This window comes from Ursus maritimus, unplaced genomic scaffold (genome assembly GCF_017311325.1).
Source record: "Ursus maritimus isolate PB19 unplaced genomic scaffold, ASM1731132v1 scaffold_13, whole genome shotgun sequence".
Classification (NCBI taxonomy): Eukaryota; Metazoa; Chordata; class Mammalia; order Carnivora; family Ursidae; genus Ursus; species Ursus maritimus.
This window is the reverse complement of record NW_024423675.1, coordinates 45,379,179-45,395,680: the sequence shown is the minus strand read 5'-3', so window position 1 is coordinate 45,395,680 and position 16,502 is coordinate 45,379,179. Positions and strand designations below refer to the sequence as shown.

Below are 16,502 nucleotides of genomic sequence, written 5' to 3'. Positions count from 1 at the left end.
GAGTTCAGAATAATGCCCCAACCTGCTTTTCCAGTCTCTCTCACAATATTCCTTTCCTTCCTTACCTTAAGCTACTTGCCTTTCTTTCCCTTTGTAACCACTTCACCAGGAAAAACCTTCTCAATCATTCTGCTGCTTTAAGACAAACTTCGCTTCATCCCAGTTCCCCCCGGAACAATTCATCATCAGTATACCTGTCTCCTCTATCATCTCCCCAAAGCTTCTTCTGTATTTAATGTATATTGTGCAAATCATTTGTTTCTCTTTGAAGACTGGAATCAAATTTTATTACTCTCATTTTGCCTTGCTTTAATGCCTAGCACAGTGACTTGGAAAAAGTAGATGCTATACATTTTTGTTGCATGAAGAAATGCTTGTGTACAACGGTTCATAATTTCCAACTCCCACCCACCTATAGTGAATGACACTCATTACTGAGACGATTAACTGGAATGTAGTTTATGGTCAAGGAAGATTATTTTCACTGTGAAGCTGGCTTCAAAGAAATCAAATTTATGGTTTTGAATTTTTAAGGCCATAATCCAAATAAGAGAGAACTATCCAAATACAAAGTCATTACAAAGGAATTGACCATCTCAAATCTAAAGGAAAATATGTAAAACTATATCATGGATGTCAGTAGTAGATAAGAATGCTATGGTGTCAATTTTCTCAAAATGACTAAACAGTCACACGGATGTATCTTTTCTGGGAAATTTATCAAATTCTAAGTCGTTATGGTTTGCAACTTTGAAACTTCATTTCAAACTCACCAAGAAGACACTAAACAAAATGACGGACTGAGTGACTATTTCAACTTAGTTCTGCAGAATTGTTAAGGAAGTCTTCGATTATATGAGGTCAGCCTCCTCTCCAAAAAGCTCTGTTGGACAGGAGTTTCCCAAATTGCTTTCCTCTAAAGCTTGCTTCAATTTCTTAGCCTGGGCTTTTACAAAGCCTGTACATTATAGGTCTTTTGTGTTTTCCAAGTGCCTGATAATAAAAACGTCAAGTTAATGATAATAATAAAGGCAGAATTATGGTTATCTGGACATACCAAAATTGAGATGAAATCAACCTTGAACTGTAATTCTCAAGCCTGTTTATACTCCTGAACCTTCACCAAGTTCCAGAACCAAATCCTCATCTGCTTACTATACATTTCCACACTAACCACCGCAAGTTCACCATGTCCAAATGAAACTCTAAAACCAGCCCTCCTGCTCCATCCAATTTCTGTCTCTGTTAACAAATTATTTTCACTCACTGATCCCACATCTGGTGTGGCTTTTAACCAGACCTTCTCCTTTATCTTTTATTTTCTGCTACACGGTTCAAGGATTCATCCTTCAAAAGGTAGCTTCTATGTATAGTGAACTTATGTTGTTCCTTTATATCCAGCATCTTTTTTTTTTTTTAAAGGAGCTACCCCAATAACCCCGTTATTGGTCAAACGGGTAGGTTTATGCTGCAGGTGGGGCCAGAGCTCCTCTCCTAGAATTCATAATTAGGTATAACAAATTCTCTTTCCACTAGGGTTGTTAATCTAGCAGTATGTGAATTTGCAACTACCAGCAGGCATCTTCCTGGCTAGATGCAGGAGGCCTATTTAAAGTAGAAAGAGAATGAGTTTGAACCAAAGAAGGCATCAGTACCTATGTGGAAAGCCAGAGAGTTTTGACATTGTTTGAACCCCTAGAGCCAGCCATGCCTGAAGTCCATCCCATCCCAGTACTTGCCAGTTAGATGATTCTGACTTGCCCATTTCTGGCTAGGTGAACTTGGACAAGCTATTTAATTTCTCTATGCATCTCCTGCCTCATCTATTGAATGGGAGATAATATCAATACCTACCTCACAGGCTTATATGAGGATCAGCATAGCAAATGCTCAATAAATGCTTCACTATGAAGTGCCAGTGAATACTATTGTTGTTTAATCTAGTTGGAATTGGGGTCTTGTCATATCAAAAGGGCATTGATGAGAGTTTCAGCTTCTTTAAAAATGCACTCGAGTCCATCCTTCCTCTGCTTTTCCATTATCACCACCCCCATGGGTTCTAGAGCAATGTTTTAGCTGGCTTGTCTGACTGCGTCTTTGCTCTCTAAAATCTTCCCTAGTCACCAATGCCAGAGCCACCTTCACAAAACGTTACTTTCATCATGCAACTTCCCTGCTTCAATTTCTGTTCAGACTCCTCTCCGTAGGTTCCCAGGTTCCGCCTTATTTATCCAATCTGAATCACCTCTCTCCCTAACATTCTAGTCAATCTGACATCCGACCTTTCACAAGAGCGAGCCTTGCTAATTCATGTCCCCCTGCCTTACCTTGCCTGAGTCATCACCATCATCCATCCCATCTTTTCCCTTGATGGATAATCAGCTCCAATCATGCAAATTCTAACTCTTCTATGATACCTTTTCCAACTCTCAGAGTCTTCATGGATTTTACCCTCCTTGAGATTCTGTATCATTTTTGATTCTGTACCAGAGGCTGCAACATGCATTTATAGACATTTCTGAGTTGTTCCAGCTGGACCCAACTAATTCAATTAGATAGTGAAATGTTTAGGTTATGTTTCTTTTGGCACATCCCCTAACTCAGTGGTAAGCACGTAACAGACACCAAATATTTTTTATAGGGCCTAATCGTAACACATCCCTACTTTTAAATTCTGTAGTGTTAAGGGAATTTTTCTTCAAATTTTGATAATTTTTATTGCAGTTATCTAATCTTGATGCAAAAACTTCTGAGAGGCACATAAATCTTAAGTGACAAAATAAGGCAATAAGACAACTTTAACATAGTTACATGTTTTTATTACATAAACATTACAATATTCCTTGTGGGAGCTGGTCTTCAGCTTTGCCTCTTGCTTTTATGGAATGTCAAATATCTGTAGAAATTGTCTAAGAATGATTTATGAAACACCCTTGCCTCACCAAAAAAGCCTCACCACCAAAAAAGCCTCAACCTACATTTTCCCAATCAGATTCCTGAGAAAAAAAATAATAGGTTTTGTTCCTTTTACAGTGTAATACATAAATTTTCTTTCAAGGTATAAAAGAGGACAGACTTTTAAAATAAGAGTCTCCTTTTGTTTATAAAGTTCTATAAAAATACATCAAGTATGCTCATGTTTGTCCTTTGACTTAATATTCCAGTTTACCAGAAACAAAAAATAACAGTAAACAAAGATATGCAAACCACATTAATCCTGCAGCAATATAATGTCCACATCATCGTGAACACCCTGTAAAAGGAGCTCTCCTGGGTACGTAACAATCTTCCTTCGTTTCGCAGCCTTGAGAGTTCCTACCAATGCTTCAAAGAGGTTGGCACATTTGTCATCTCGGAAGAGGACCCCAAATTTCACGCTCAACTTCCCATCAGCATCTAATTTGAGAAAATACAATGTTAGCCAATGCAAAGTCTGTTTCTCGCCCCCACATACGGCAGATTTACGTAATCTTTAAAAAACATCTAACTATAGGTTAACCAAGACGACAATTTAATAGTTTACACTCATAAATGCAATGTCATCTCTTGCCAGACCCAAAGTGATGAAATTAACACAATGTGTTGTACACCTCCCAGCCTTAGGAGCATCTGGACAAAGACTAGAGGCAAACCAAAACCCACTTAAAAACAGTGAATGTGTTACAGTGTCACTACTCTGGACCAATTCCCCTCTGTCTACATTTTGATTTTTTTTTTTTAAAGACTTATTTATCAATTTGAGTGAGAGAGAGAGAGTGTGCATGCTGCGTGCCCACATGAGTCGGGGGAGGGGCAGAGGGAGAAGGAGGGAGAATCCTTCAGCAGAACCCCCGCTGAGTGCAGAGCAGAAAGAAGCGGGGCTCAATCCCAGGACCCTGAGACCATGACCTGAGCTGAAATCAAGAGTCGGACACTTAACCCACTGAGCCACCCAGGCACCCCTACATTTTTATTTTCTAATTGTGGTGTTGTCGAATCAATAAAAAATAACAAATATAAGAGAAAGTTTGGGTCAGAAGCAGTGTTTCTCGAAATGTGTTCTAAACACACTCAGAGCCCCAGGGAGGGACTGGTGACCTTAAAAATGAAATCTGTATTTACCAGATCCCTAGATTATCCAGTTTGGAGATCAGTTTTTAATATAGATGTTAAAAATTAAGGTAAACCCTAAAAAGAAATGAACCATCAAGCCACGATAAGACATGGTAGAACCTTAAATATGTATTACTAAGAGAAAGAAGGCAATCTGAAAAGGCAACGTGCTGTATGATCCCAACTATAGGACATTCTGGAAAAGGCAAAACTATGGAAAAAGATAAAACTAAATAAAAAGATCAGTAGGTTTTAGGGATTGGGGGAGGGGAGAGATGAACAGGCAGAGCACGGAGGATTTTTAGAGCAGTGAATAGACTCTGTAGGATACTATAATGATGGGTACATGTCATTAAACACTTATCCAAACCCACAGAATGTACAATGGCAAGGGTGAAGCATGAACTATGAACTGTGGTTGATGATGTGTCCATGTAGATGATCAGCCGTAACAAATGTGCAAGTCTGCTGGAAGGTGCTGATAATGGGGGAGGCTACGCGTGTGTGGGGGTAGCAGGTATACAGGAAATCTCTGTACTTCCTCTCAATTTTATTGTATCCTAAAACTGCTCTAAAAAAGTTAAGTCTTGGGGCACCTGGTTGGCTCAGTAGTTAAGCGTCTACCTTCGGCTCAGGGCCTGACCCCAGGGTCCCGGGATCCAGCCCTGCATCGGGCTCCCTGCTCTGCTGGGAGCCTGCTTCTTCCTCTCCCGCTCCCCCTGCTTGTGTTCCCTCTCTCACTGGCTGTCTCTCTCTGTCAAATAAATAAATAAACTCTTTAAAAATAAATAAATAAATATTAAAAAATTAAGTCTTTTTTTAAAAAATAAGACAAACAAAAGGTGCATCTTTGATTAAAACTCACTCAACTGAAAACTTGTAGATAAGAATAATACGAAACACCTCCCCGTTGTTGGTTGATTCCTTTGATCTCCCTGGCTAAGCTTCTGACTCCCTTCCTTCAGCACTGCTCCACGTTCTCCCCTCCAACAGCTGTGCCTGCTGTCAAGGACATGGCCATCACAGTGAGGGGGACTATTCCTTGGCCAAGGGTTCTCGAGTTCCCATGCTCCCCTCCTAGAACTTTTAACCTGCGACTTAGTATATTCCCACTGTGAATGCAGCACTGTGCTGGGCACTGGAGGCAAGTAGAAGAAGTATAGAATCACTTTCTAGCTTTCAGAGAAATGGCTTCCGTTCCCACGAGGAAATAAGAAATATACACATAATAAGTGAAGCAACAGGACAAAGCAGTATGAGACTGATGTCCAGTAAGTAGCCAAGACAGGACATCTTACAGTTTGGAGAAGGGTGAGATGACTCTGGGCTAGAATAGAAAGGGAAGACTTCCTGAAGGAGGCAGTACCAGTCCTGGCTCTTAAAGAGTGTAACATGGAGGTTTTCATTTTTTTAAAAAAGATTTATTTTAATTTGAGAGACAGAGAGTGGGGGGAGGGGCAGAGGGAGAGAATCTTCCAGGAGACTCCCCACTGAGTGCGAAGCCTAACATGGCGCCTGATCCCACGCCCCATGAGATCATGACCTGAGCCGAAACCATGAGTTGGATGCTCAACCAGCTGAGCCACCCAGGCGTCCCCAGGTTACATCTTTTAAAGGCACAAAAGGCAGAAACCTGGATATAATCTGGGAGTTCTGCCCACTCACTCCTCAATCTCATAAGTGATTCCATTTCCTTTGTATCTTCTGTTGCTCTAGGCTCTTCTCCATGGACAAATCATTTCTTGGTTCAGGCCATAATTGATTCTTATGCGGACAACTGTAAGACTCCTTGCCAGCCTCCCTTTCTGCATTTTTGTCCCCAATACATCCTCCATATTGGTGTGGAATAAAATATGTGAAAGAAACCTTTAAGGTGCAAATATGTTTGATACTCTTTTTTTTTTTTTAATAAACTCTACCCCCAAGGTGGGGCTTGAACCCATAACCATGAGATCAAGCGTCACACACTCCACAGACTAAGCCAGACAGGCACCCCTGATTGATACTCTTCTACTCTAATCTTTCAGTGGCTCCCTACCACCTTCAAATAGTGATGCCCTTGGTGTTCCAGATAAGACCCTTCATCCTCTGGCCCTTGCACTCCTCTTCCACCTCATCTCCTACCATATCGTTCTAGGCACTTTTTGATCCAGGCAAAATCGATGACTTGCTGTTACCCAAGGTGACATGAGAGACCCTCCCCTGGCAGTTTTGCCCATGTTGAGCCCATGTTGAGCCATCCGCCCAGCATCCCAGAGCGCCTTCTCTGGCTAATTCTTTTTCTTCAAGACTGGGCTCAAATGTCACCTTTTCCAAGAAGCGCTCTGTGATTCCCTCAGTCGAGTTAATAACTTCTTATAAAAGTACGTATATATCAAAGCACTCACCATCAATGATAGTAATAATAGCTAATAACTATTTAGTCCTTGCTATGCTCCTAGAACTGTTAAATGCATTTTATAGTAATTAAAACTCCCTTAATCCTTATTTCATGGAAAGTGAGGCACAATTCATTGCAAGAAGCACCATTATTTTATGTTCCAATTAAGCTGCCGATTTAACTATAGCACAACATGGATTATAAGATGCGTTCTTATTTTAGAAATGTTAAAGTTTGCGGTAAAAAGTGTCTTCGAATTATTGAAATGGAGTATTATTTTCTAAATAAGGAAACCAAGGCATAAAAATGGGTAGTAATGTGCCCAAGGTCACACAGTAAGTGGTAGGGGAGCTGGGATTCATTCCTAAAGAGCCCGACTCCAGAGCCCACGCTCCTAACCACTTCCCGCTACACGCTTCCAGCTCATTTGCCTGTCTTCCCACTACCTAAAGAGGCCCACAGGGGCTGAGATGGAATTTTGTTTATTTTCACACGTCCAGCAATTGAGCACAAAGACGGCACTCAAGAAATATTTGTTGAATGAAAGAATTTAAATCTCCAAATAATCTTTATCCCCTTAATTTTTTCCCACTGGATGAAAAATGAAAGACTTTGAAGAATTTCATTTTAAAAGAAACAGATAAATAGATTAACTAGAATTTCAGTAAAAATTTGGAAAAAGAATAAAAGAAGTAGATACAAACTAAATTCATCAATTTCCAACTTCACCTACTATATCATATTTAGATTAATCTAAAAATGATTCATCTAAATCATAATTTAGTCAAAATTATCCCAGACACAACTTATATCATTAACCATAACCTGTCCATAGATAACCTATCTCCATAGATGCTTTCCAGCTCAAGAAGTCATTTATTTCCAGGAACAGGTAAATCAAGAGGCTTCGGGAAGGTGCAAAGTTCAAAACGTTTCATCCTTACAGAAATTATGATAATTACTAGGTGGTCTTCTAGGTTGTAAAGCTGCTAATTTTGAAGTTCATGTTCAGTTTGCCCTAGTAGAATAATAACTGTTCTAGGGTGAAGGTCAGAATTTTAAATGTAATTGAATCTGGTCAATAAACACTAGGCTAAAATGGAGACAGATCTAAGAGAGAAGAAAATCCTACAAATCATTCGAAATACATCCTTAATATTTTTAACAATCTAAAAAATAGTATTACTCCCAAGAGCAACATGACCTCACAGAGCTCCAAAGAAACTGGAAAGGTAGAAATGAGGAACACAAGTTTCTTTCACTACTGAAAATAAGATTCACAGGGCCCCTGGGTGGCTCAGTTGGTTGGGCGTCTGCCTCTGGCTCAGGTCATGATCCCAGGGTCCTGGGATCGAGTGCCGCCTCAGGCTCTCTGCTCAGTGGGGAGTCTGCTTCTCCCTCTCCTTCTCCTTCTGCCTCTCCCTGCTTGTGCTCATGCTCTCTCTCTTTCTCTCAAGTAAATAAATAAAATCTTAAAAAAAATAAAAAGAAAAGATTCACAACAGCCATGGAGAACTAGTACAGGGGACATCTGATACTAATGGCTCAATGGAATTTTCCAGGTATGTCTTATCTCAAGTGATTTGTAATTCAAAAGCAGACTGAGTTATAAGTAAGAAAATTCAAGCTATAATGACAAAACAACTCTTAAGAGGAACTTTTTAAAGCTGTTTTTCACTTACCGTGATGTAATTTTATTTAATTTTTTTATATGATGTAACTTTAAAACTTTGAGTTCCATTATCCTAGTTGTTGCTGAACATGTCTATTGCTCTTACAATTTTCAGAATGTTCCTGAACTCCTGTATGTCTTATCAGAGATGTACAAACACCTACAGCTACAAACATCATGGTTACTTTCATTACAACTTGGAAAAGGACACCAATACTACCAATTTCACATGGCACTAATTTCACGGTAGCTGCTTATATGCTGCTGAAGAAAAAGCTGGTTTAAAAAAAACACATGGGGCGCCTGTGTGGCTCACTCAGTTAAGTGTCCAACTCTTGATTTCGGTTCAGGTCATGATCTCAGGGTCATGGGCTCAAGTCCGGAGTCCAGCTCCATGCTCAGCAGGGAGTCTGCTTAAGATGCTTTCCCTCTTCTTCTCCCTCTGCCCCTCCCCCAGCTTGTGCACTCTCTCTCTCTCTTCCCCTCTCTCTAAAATAAATAAGGGGCACCTGGGTGGCTCAGTCAGTTAAGCGTCTGCCTTCGGCTCAGGTCATGATCCCAGGGTCCTGGGATCGAGTCCCACATGGGGCTCTCTGCTCAGCGGGGAGCCTGCTTCTCCCTCTCCCTCTCCCTGCCACTCTGCCTACTTGGGCTCTCTCTCTCTCTCTGTCAAATAAATAAATAAAGCCTTAAAAAATAAAATAAATCTTAAGAAAAAAAAACTATGCAAAGGATATGGTTTATTTTAGTTACATGTACATAAATACCTGATTATGCAAAACTCAAGAATTTGGAGAAAATAAAGACAATTTAGTATAATTTTAATCTAAGTCCCTACTCATTTGAAAGTTTATAAAATGGTAAGATAAAGCAGAAAAAATGAATTTTAATAGTGTGACAAATAAAAATTTGCGCATGATTCAATCACCAGATTTCAATGCAGCCAGATTAAAGAAGCACAGAAATTTTCCTTCCATTGAAGGGATGATGGAATATCTCAACCATTCCTTGCCTCGGAATCACAATACCCCAAAGGCCTTGCCCCCAGAAGTCACTCCAGGACTGAGGGCAGAGCTGCCATAACTATGTCCTGAAGTCCTGGGTGACCCCCTTCATAGGCTTCCACCAAAAAGGAGGCCCTACCTGCTGTGAGGTAAACTCAGAATACTGTGGTTGTGTTAGAATACTTACTTTTTGAACCCAGACGATGAATTTCCTCCACTAAGAGGTTAATTTCATGGTCCACATTCATTGCTGCCTGAGGGAGAAAAAAATGCCTATATTATTACAATTTCTATATCCCATTAAGCACATCTTGCCAAATCCAAGGCCCATTTCTTTTTTTTTTTTCTATGTTTCATTTGTCATTGTTAATTTGCCACATCCCTCTTCCTAAAACTACTTGTGTGATGTACATGACACCGGAGTCCCTCCATTTCCCCTCGGTCTTTATCCCTGCCCCTTTGTGCTGACCCACTCTTATTCTACATAGGAATATGGGGGAGAATGCAGCAGCCACGATTATACTCTAAACCCATCCTCATGGTGCTCTGCTCTGCACCAAACACACGAAGGTGAGTGACACAGGACCTGTCCTCAGGGAACTCACTGTCCAGAAGCAGAAAAAGCCCTGGAGTGAAAAACAGCAATGTGACAACATTCTTTGAGTGATAGATCCAAGGCATTATGGAAGCATAAAGGAGGAAGCCACAGAAGACTTGGTAGAGGTCACTGGAGAGATGTGGACCAGGTAGACAGTTGGCAAAGGGTGCTCTGTGAGTGGGGAAGAGTGCTTGCAAAAGCACAGAAGCAAAGGAGAAAAAGCCCAGCCCATCCGAGGCAAGCCCTGAGCTAGATGCTGGAGCACCAAGACAGAGGAACACGCTCCCAACCCTCCCGGAGCCTGCGGTCTAGTGGGGAGAGCAGATCAGTACAGGGCAATTGTAATACTGTCAGGTTCGCGCGATGATGCCTGTGGGTCACATGCAGGGAGGGCGCCGTGTCCTTCCCTGGGCAGTGCCCAGTACAGCCCGACTGCAGTGGGGAGCTGGTGGCAAGGACCATTCATCTCAGATAAGGAAGAGTCCATGACTAACAGGAGCTGTGAGACCGACCTTGGTTCACTAGGTCTTCTCCAGCCTGGGTTGCACACACCATCACAGCCTCCTCCACCCTGCCCCCTTGAACTCTGGGCTGCAGCTACATGGAGCTTCTTTGAATTCTTCAAACGCCCCTGGCTCTCTCACCTCCAGCCTAACTCCCGCACATCCAGTCTCACCTTAGAAATTACTTCCTCCAGGAAGCCTTCCCTGCAAGCCTGGTGGAGCAGCCCTCCCCCAAAGCATTGTGCACCCTCTCCATTTCACTTGGCTGGGACTACCAGTTTCTCGGCTTTCACCATAAGATGGTAAAGACCCTTAATGCAGGAATTCGACTGTAATGTTCACTGCTGGGTGACACCTGGCACCAAGAGTACAGGCTCAATAAATCCTGGTTTTGAACTGAACAGACAAGGGCATGAAGGGGGATGGAATGACACCTTTGGATATTGTCACCCTAGTTGCTGAATTGGAACAAGAGTGTGCAGAGACAGAAAAGGGAGGTAAAGGGGCATGGCAAACAGCTACAGAAAGGGAGGGGAGAGCAAGACATTGGGAAAGAGCAGGTGAATATGGAGGAGGGAACTCCAACCATGCAGGGTCAAAGAAGTAAAGGCAGTAAAGAGTGTTTCCTTAAGAAGGCAGTAACTCAGTGAAAACAGAACACGAGAGTCAGAAAGTATTAGCGACTGGCAGAATACGCATCAATTCTGTCCTCCAATCAAATAAGGGACGAAAAAAGTGGGGTTGTATGAATGGCTTACTTTGGAGTGATGATTTGGAAGAAACAATTGTATCCAGACAGATTGTAACCAATTCCTGGTAACTTTGAAAAACAAGAATGATATCTACGTTTAAGTGATATTGATTGGTACCCCAGCTTTTCTATCAGCACATAATTAAAAGCACCACTACTATCTGCTACATTATTCATGTGAATATTATAATTTAAGAAGTGTTTATTGCAGCAGCAGCTCTTTCTGCCCATAGGTCCTGTCCCCGTGCTTCAATAAAACCACCTTTTTTGCACCCCCCCCCAAAAAGTGTTTATTGCAATAAAATGCAACATCTTGAGTTAATGCATTGCATAAAATTCAGTATCAAAAATTGTAGTTTCCAAATATTGAGAACTTTGTGTTGGTGAAATTGTATCTATAACATTATATTCAATTTAATTTGAAAGATGCTAAAAAGTTAAAAATATAATCAGAAGACACAACAGAAAGATACACCATGAAAATAATGGTAGAAAAAACCCCTGTAGATGTTAGTGTGGTGGACAGCTGTCATTTTTACCTACCTAGTGCCCATTCCCCATTCCGGCTCGAGCAGTCTCATTTTTGTTTGGGTCCAATCTTTCCTTCCTTGTTCTAAACCCATAAACTTCCGTAGAGCCTCACCCTAAGTTCCAGGAGAGGGTCAGAGCCAGAATAATTGATTTGGGGCATAAGGTCAGTGATCTCATCCTAAACAATGAGGTTCAGCCCAGAGATTTTGCCAGATCAGTAAAACAACACTCTCCTACTAGGTTCTAAGATGTAAGGTTAGAGCCCCTAATGTAAACTGGGACTATGTGAAAAGAGCCTTTCACGAATAAAGTTAACACTAAGAAAAGCCCAGCCAGTTTACAATGACTGAGCCTGTATACGACCCCGGACTTTCCAGTTTCATGAACTAGTCTTTCCTGGTTTTGCTTGTGCTGGTTTGATTGAGAGTTTCTGTCACTTGTACTCTAAAGAATCTTGACCCATAAAGTCAATCTAGAGAAGACCTGAAATCATTTATCCAAATTAAAGCTTCTTTTATGTATTTATGTGATGGTGTTGTTTCATGCTGCTTTACTGGGTAGGACGGAGAGATGTAATAAGCAAATGTGGGAGCCATATAAGAAAAAAAATTTCCTAACAATCAAAACTGTCTAACAATGAATAAAGTTTGCACCTGTTACTTTGATTGTGATGCTGTTACGTTTTCTAACAGCACTGTAACACGCTGTTACAATAAGTTGACAACTGTGATGCAAGTAGTATGGATCTGTGAGGGTTAGTGAGGAAATCAGCCTAAACAGAAGGGAGAATGAAATGTCCAAGGGGATTATAGTCCTCTCCAGTTCTCAGGTGTTCTGATTTCCTCCCACTCTGAACATTTATCTGTTTAACACTGCCCCCCGTACAATCAGCAGCACACTTCAGACCTAGCTCTCCTTTAATAATGAGACTCAAAGAGGAAATCCCACTATTAAGTAGTGTGAACACCTGTGTAATATTAAGCAGACCGTATGCAGATCCAATTTAAAGAAAGGAAGGCAACCAGCATTTCTTTATAACTAATTACACACGAGACTCCTTATTTTTGTTAATCCATATCATCCTAAGAAACCTTGTAACGTATGTATTATTTGAACCATTTTATAGGGATGCCAGGTGGCTCAGTTGGTTAAGCATCTGCCTTCAGCTTGGGTCATGATCCCAGGGTCCTGGGATGGAGCCCCACATCGTGCTCCCTGCTCAGTGGCTCAGAGGGGAGTCTGCTTCTCCCTCAGCTCCCCCACTTCTGTGCCCCCACCCCTGCCTGTGGGGTCTCTCTCTTTCTCTCAAATGTATAAATAAACATCTTTTTAAAAAGGGGTGCTTGGGTGGCTCAGTCAGTTAAGCATCTGCCTTCTGCTCAAGTCATGATCCCAGGGTCCTGGCACCAAGCCCCGCGTTAGGCTCCCTGCTCAGTGGGAGTCTTCTTCTCCCTCTCCCTCTGCTGCTCCCCCGACTTGTGCTCTCTCTCTTTCTCTGTCAAATAAATAAATAAAATCTTTAAAATAAAATCTTTTAGAAAACCCATCTTATGGATGATGAAACTGGCTCAGAGGGACTCCCCACAATTAAATGCTGTTTCTACAACATCATTCTATTTTTTCTTTTCCTCTTCTTCATCTTCTTCCCGGTCATTATGCAAAGTGTGTTAAATACAATAGTGAGTCGTGTTTGTATGGAATATTACATGCTGAGTATGTACTAAGGCAGAACACTTGCAAAGCAAGAAAGGCTCCCTGCAAGTAGGAAAACAACAGGCTTAGGAGCTATTGCTAGCACACATAATTTGGCATGAGTTATTTATTTATTTTATTATTTAGCAGGGACAAAGCAGGGGAATATTCATTGCTGTTACACAATCCTTGAGCCCCATGACATTTTATGACAGAAGGCTGGGACTGGAGTAAGCAGCAAGATCAAGAACAATGAAGGGAGGCCATCAGCAGAGCAAGTCTAAGGGGGAGAAAGAGATTTTCAGTGCGAGCTCAAGGCAAGGCGATGGCAGATGCTAGTCGGGTCTTCTAACTGTGTCAGAATCTAATTAGGCATTGTGCGTGGGAATCACAAAGAAAGCGGAATGTCGGAGGATTGGGCCATATGCCGAAATGCTCCACCATTAATATACACTTAAGAATGTATTTAAAGACCTGTTTATAGTTTCTGTTTTGTTTTGTTTAAGTTTAGAGGCAATACGTGAAGATTTTCTAAGGTTCGAGGAATAAAGCGAGCTGGAGTGGGGGTGCCTGGGAATCGGCAGCCAGCTCTACATCCACACCCTGGAACCCGCCACGTTTCTCAATGGTCCCTCGCAATCCCGGACTAGCAGCTGGTGGGGGTCAAGGGACGACTTGGGTTCCTTCCTGCCCGCCCGCGGACGCGCACACGCACCATATTTGGTCATCCCTGCTCCAAGTTTGGGAGCTGGCCCGCAAGGGGGTCGGGGAGGGTGCAGGGTTGGGGAGCGCGGGACTCTGGGGGCCGGGGCGGCACGGCGACTGCGGGGCAGCCCCCAAGGGCAGGGCCGCGTCCCGGAAGCCTTTGTCTCCGCCAGTCCCGCGCCAGCGCCGCCCGCCCGCGCTCCCCGGTAGCCGGTGCGCCCCGGCGAGCCGCGAAAGCCGGCGCCCCAGTCTGGCGACGGAAACGGACCCCGCCCGGGGCTCCCCGAGCCCCTAGTGTCTCTCACCACCCCCACCCTCCGCCCCCACGGTCTGGAGCGTAGGGAGCCGCACCCCACCGCCGGCACCGCAGAGTCCGCTACGCGGGGGCCACTGCAGTCCTCGGGGGAGCCTCTCCCCTAGTGCCCAGTTCTTGCCGGCCCCGCTCCGCAGAACGCGCTCCCGCGCCACCTGCAAGTGCAAAGCGCACGAGCCGCACCGCGGAGGAAAGCTCCGCCGGGCCGCCGGCTTCCCGGTCTCCCCGGGCCGGCACTGTGTCACGTGAGCCGATGCGGAAGTCGGCGGGAGAAGCGGGGGCGTGGGGGCGCGCCCACCGGTCCCCCTCGCCGGGTCTCGGCCCAATTCCAGTTACAGCCTCCACGCGCCTCGGCCCCTCCCGGTCCCAGCTCCCCACCCGCCGCCCCCGACCGCCCGTCCGCCTGGCCTCCGCCGGACACCCCCGTCCATCCTTTATACCTGCCTGTCACCTTCCCGGGAGACCCACTCACCGATCCGCCTTTTTTTCTTTTCCGAGGAAAAGCTGGTGCAACGTTGGTCCGGACCTGGTTATCTTCTTCAACACACCGAGGAGGAAGAGGCTGAGGAAGGAAGTGACTGAGGCAGAAGAGAAAGGCGGGTGTGGAGGAGGGGGGTGGGAGGTAAGAGTTTAAGCGCTCGAGAAAGGGGCCGCCCACGCTCCCGGGGACAAGCCTATGGGGAGGAAACTCCGCAGAGGAGACGCCCGGGAAGGGGGCCGGCTCCAGACAGGTGGCAGGGCGCCCAAGGCTTCTAGGAATACGGACTCGAACTTCGATTACTGCCACCTTTGCCCTGCGCCACTTGGTGCCGATGATCCCCAACCCCCGCATCTGATCCTGGGTATAGATTTCCTGCCAGGATCTCTCTCCCAGCGTAAGAAATGAAGCGTCCCCAGTGTGATGACTGCTGCGGTCTAGAAGGAACGTGACATTGGTTTTGTGTGCCAGGAGCAGGGGTCTCCGGAAAACTACGAACGTGACGGCATTAGAGTCTGATTTGGGGGGACGGGGGAAGCATCTTTAAAAACCAACTTGTATTGCAAAGAAAGTTTACTCAGATAATGCTAGTTCTTGATCCTGAGTGAATATTCGTCTCTTCTTCATTCATTATTTCCTACATTTAACTGCATAGTCAATCGATCTATTTATACTCCCTTTATTTTAGTCACTCAGTGTGTTTTACTCGCGCGCCAAAGAGAGAAAGACAGGAAATGCTTGCTATACTCAGAATCCCTTAAAAAGGGAAACTGAGGCTCTGCTGAAACTACCCAAACTATTCCTAAGGCAAAGGTTGCACAAATAACCCAAAAAAGCACCACCACCGCCACCCCCGAAATAGCGGATTAGATTAAGGGTGATCATGTGACCCAAGAGCACACAATCCATAAACTGGCCATCATCCTAGAAGGTGACCTGGAACAAACGATCCCCACCAAACAGGGACTCTGATAATTAAGCCAATCAGATTGTCCCTTGGAAAGTGAAAGGGGAGAGCAAAGAAGGAGCTATTCCATAGAAAAGCTTAAGCTGAGAGAAGGCTTGAGGCTGGAGCAGAGAAAATGGGCCTCCAGAAAGCAAAACACTGGAGTAAGCAGACCCCTCCCCCCGCCCGGGATGAAGTAGAAGGTGGGTGGGGGCAGAAATGGTAGAAGCAAACTCTAAGAGAAGCTGAGACCTGGTGATGGAGTAAGAGCAACAAACACCTGCTCCCCAGGGAGATCTGAGTATCCAGGTCCCCCAGGCTGCACTGGATCCAGCCACTCGCCACACTGTATTCTAGTTACCCTTTTATAGTAAGTACCTACCACTCTGGGCACCACTTTGAATGAGTCTCTGTTCCCTTCCACCAAAAGACTCTGGTTCAGCCTAGGTTTCCCATGCCAGATGAAGTATAAAGTGACTCTGAGATCCTTTGTGGCCTTTTTCTCACTAAAACAAAGCTGAGAAGTTAACACTTTCTATCTTTCAAAGTCTACATACTGCAAAATTATAATTCAAGAAATTAACATGTTTAGCAATCCTCCAAGCAGGGCCTGGCTTTTTGTCCTGTGGCAGAGATCACAGTTCCTCATTTGGATAATATCCAGTGATATGAGTAATTAATATGTAGTGTGCTACCCCTGTTATGACTAAGTAATCAGTGTTGCACAATACTCTACCAATGGGGGGAAAAACACATTTCACCTAAACAAGGAAAAGTCCCTATTCTTATAAAAATGGATTCAGTCTTTGAAAATACTTTGTTTATACACATGCTACA

General features: G+C 43.8%; 1 protein-coding gene across 1 annotated transcript; it reads right to left on the bottom strand.

Annotated features, from left to right (window-relative positions):
• Positions 1-2,797: 2,797 nt before the first annotated feature.
• ABRACL (ABRA C-terminal like) lies at positions 2,798-14,869 on the bottom strand. Its single transcript, XM_008691043.2, has 3 exons — positions 14,714-14,869; positions 9,336-9,402; positions 2,798-3,396 (listed from the first exon to the last, which is right to left on the bottom strand). The coding sequence occupies exons 2-3, from the start codon at positions 9,394-9,396 to the stop codon at positions 3,212-3,214; spliced, it is 246 nt and encodes an 81-aa protein (XP_008689265.2). The 5' UTR covers positions 9,397-9,402; positions 14,714-14,869; the 3' UTR covers positions 2,798-3,211.
• Positions 14,870-16,502: the final 1,633 nt, after the last annotated feature.

Coding starts and splice junctions, on each gene's coding strand:
- ABRACL (XM_008691043.2), bottom strand. CDS start 9,396: ATGAATGTGGACCATGAAATTAACCTCTTAGTGGAGGAAATTCATCGT. Junction 3,397..9,335: donor TCATCGTCTGGGTTCAAAAA/GTAAGTATTCTA, acceptor TTCTCAAATTAG/ATGCTGATGGGAAGTTGAGC.